This window comes from Sinocyclocheilus grahami, unplaced genomic scaffold (genome assembly GCF_001515645.1).
Source record: "Sinocyclocheilus grahami isolate Dianchi unplaced genomic scaffold, SAMN03320097.WGS_v1.1 scaffold20069.1, whole genome shotgun sequence".
In the NCBI taxonomy this organism is placed as follows: domain Eukaryota; kingdom Metazoa; phylum Chordata; class Actinopteri; order Cypriniformes; family Cyprinidae; genus Sinocyclocheilus; species Sinocyclocheilus grahami.
In genome coordinates, this window is record NW_015517868.1 from 1 (window position 1) to 2,291 (window position 2,291).

General features: G+C 40.2%; 1 protein-coding gene across 1 annotated transcript in view; it reads right to left on the bottom strand.

Annotated features, from left to right (window-relative positions):
• Nucleotides 1-208: 208 nt before the first annotated feature.
• LOC107579774 (disco-interacting protein 2 homolog B-A-like) overlaps nucleotides 209-2,291 on the bottom strand; it is a gene marked incomplete at its 3' end in the record, with an annotated part of 2,912 nt that continues 829 nt past the window's right edge. Inside the window, exons 3-9 of the mRNA XM_016265569.1 lie at nucleotides 2,105-2,214; nucleotides 1,630-1,760; nucleotides 1,354-1,522; nucleotides 964-1,134; nucleotides 722-783; nucleotides 360-417; nucleotides 209-283 (exon numbers count right to left, since the gene is read on the bottom strand). Coding sequence (XP_016121055.1) covers nucleotides 209-283; nucleotides 360-417; nucleotides 722-783; nucleotides 964-1,134; nucleotides 1,354-1,522; nucleotides 1,630-1,760; nucleotides 2,105-2,214 — 776 coding nt within the window. The remainder of the gene's footprint in view (nucleotides 284-359; nucleotides 418-721; nucleotides 784-963; nucleotides 1,135-1,353; nucleotides 1,523-1,629; nucleotides 1,761-2,104; nucleotides 2,215-2,291) is intronic.

Consider the following 2,291-nt stretch of genomic DNA (forward strand, 5'->3'; position numbering starts at 1 on the left):
TTTGCAACTTTAGGGATCTTATCTATGCATAAACAGCTTGTAACAATACAAAGGAGTCACTGTATCCCAAAAATGACTCTACTATGATTGTTAGTATACAAATAAAAGAAATTAAGAATGTTTCAAAGTGTGTTATAAGGTAGTTAATTTTCTAAAAATGCACAAAGCTGAAGAAACACCCAATTATTATTTACATATGTAAACGCACCTCTCCCAGGTGAGAGTCCCCTAGCGGTCCTCTAGTTTCTGGATTGACTATGATCACCCTCACACCAGGAAGAATCTAAATGAGGGAGAAAGAACACTAACAATATTTTCTATTTCTTTTATGCTTGATCCATCAGTGGAAATGTGCTTACTGTTCCAGACTCCATGAGAGGAAGAGACTGAGGTGCTCCTCGCTCTACTAACCTCACCCTACAACACAGACACACCATCATCAGTGTTGTACAAAGAGAAAGAGTGTTTATGACATGATATAATCACTTAGGGCCCGGAGGTCTAAAGCTTTTTTCATATTTGACAAAACCCAGTCTCATAATGGATAGAATTCTATTTAAAAATTATTAATCTATTTAAAAAACTATTTAAAACGGCACCAAAAGCAATTCCAATTGGCCAAAAAGTGAAATTTCACACATTTAAACACAAAACACACCTTTTAATATTTAAACACTGTATGTTTTGTGTGTGTGTTTATCTATGTTTGTCTTTATCTTACCGGTCATGTCGGAGGGACTTCATGTCCACATACACAGTTGAGGGGTCTGGTCCAGTGGTACCCTGTGAAAAACACAGAGATCAGCTGCACATCAAATAGCCAACATCGCATATCTAAAACCTCCCAACAATGCATTTATTTGTAACATAGAGATGATAGATCAGTGAGAAGAATATATATTGTTGCCTACAGTAGGTGTAAAGGAAAATCAATTTGCAGAGTTTGAACTTCAGATAATTTACCTGAAGGCAGATGGCCAGGTTTACTCTCGACCCAAAAGCGGTGCTGACAGCCCGCATGGAGAGTCCAATGTCTTTGAACAGTTTGGAGAAGGAGTGTGTAAGAGCCAAGCGTGGACGCTCCTCAGCAACCACCACACAGCTCCTCACACATGACAGGTTCACACCACGTGCCTGAAGTCAGATGGACACAAAGAACATTAGAAGAACATGTGAAGATCAAAAAAAGATTGTATGGACAAAAACAATTCTCCAAAGTATCTTTTGTGTTTTGCAGTAAAAAGAAAGTCATATAGGTTTGGAATGACATGAGGGTGAGAATGATGATGGCAGAAGTGTCATTTTTGGGTGAACTATGCCTTTAATGGTGGGTAAATATGCATGTGAGCATACCTTCAGTATGTCTGTCTGTCCGCCTAGGCCCTTGGTGCAGAGCTCCATGACAGAATAGGAGCAGAAGGTGTCTCTGATGCGGTACTGACTGAGCGTGCCCAGCCACAGGGTCAGTGAGATCTCCAGCTCCATAGGAGGGATCAAGATGGACTGATGACCTGAGTATACACTGTAAAACACAGGCACATTTCAGGTTTATAATACCTTCAAAATACATTAATTTTATGTTAGTATGAGTCATTTGTATGTGACTGTTTGTGTGTATCCATCTGTTACCTCGCAAGGCACCAGAGCACAAAACCAAGTCCACAGTAGGGGTCGAGGCAGATGGCGATCTGGCGAGAGGAGTACAGCTCACACTGTAGCTTTATAGAGCGACAGAGAACGCTCACCGCCGCATGAGAGACCTGATAGGAAGCCAGTCAGAGAGGGGTGTCTCAAATGTACTGTACCACTAAGATTTATTTTAAGGCAGAGGGAGATATTTGCTACAGTAGGGTCCAAAATGTCTAAGACAACATTGAAAATCAGGAAATCTAATTTAAATGAAAATGTTTTGCGATTTTAAATGAGAAAAGCTTTTTCACCAGTGGTCTCAGATTTTTGGACACCACTGTGTATTAACAAATTCCCATCCAGGTAAAACATCTCTGATTGGTCAGTTATTCAATGACCCTGGTGTTAAAGGTTCACCAAAACTGCCTAAGATAACTAAGAAAAATCTATTGAGATGATGTGAAAAATCTCTCACCTTCACTCCTGTCAGCATGCCTGTGGTTGAGACACTGAAGTCCATATAGGCAATCATCTCAGCATTGGGCGGTTTGTAGATTGTGGGTGGTCGTTTGCGAGGCAAGTCATCTGGGGAAAACCATGGATATGTTACTTATGGATATATTTCTAAGCTTGCCACCTAAGTAAAGTCTGAAGAATTAAAA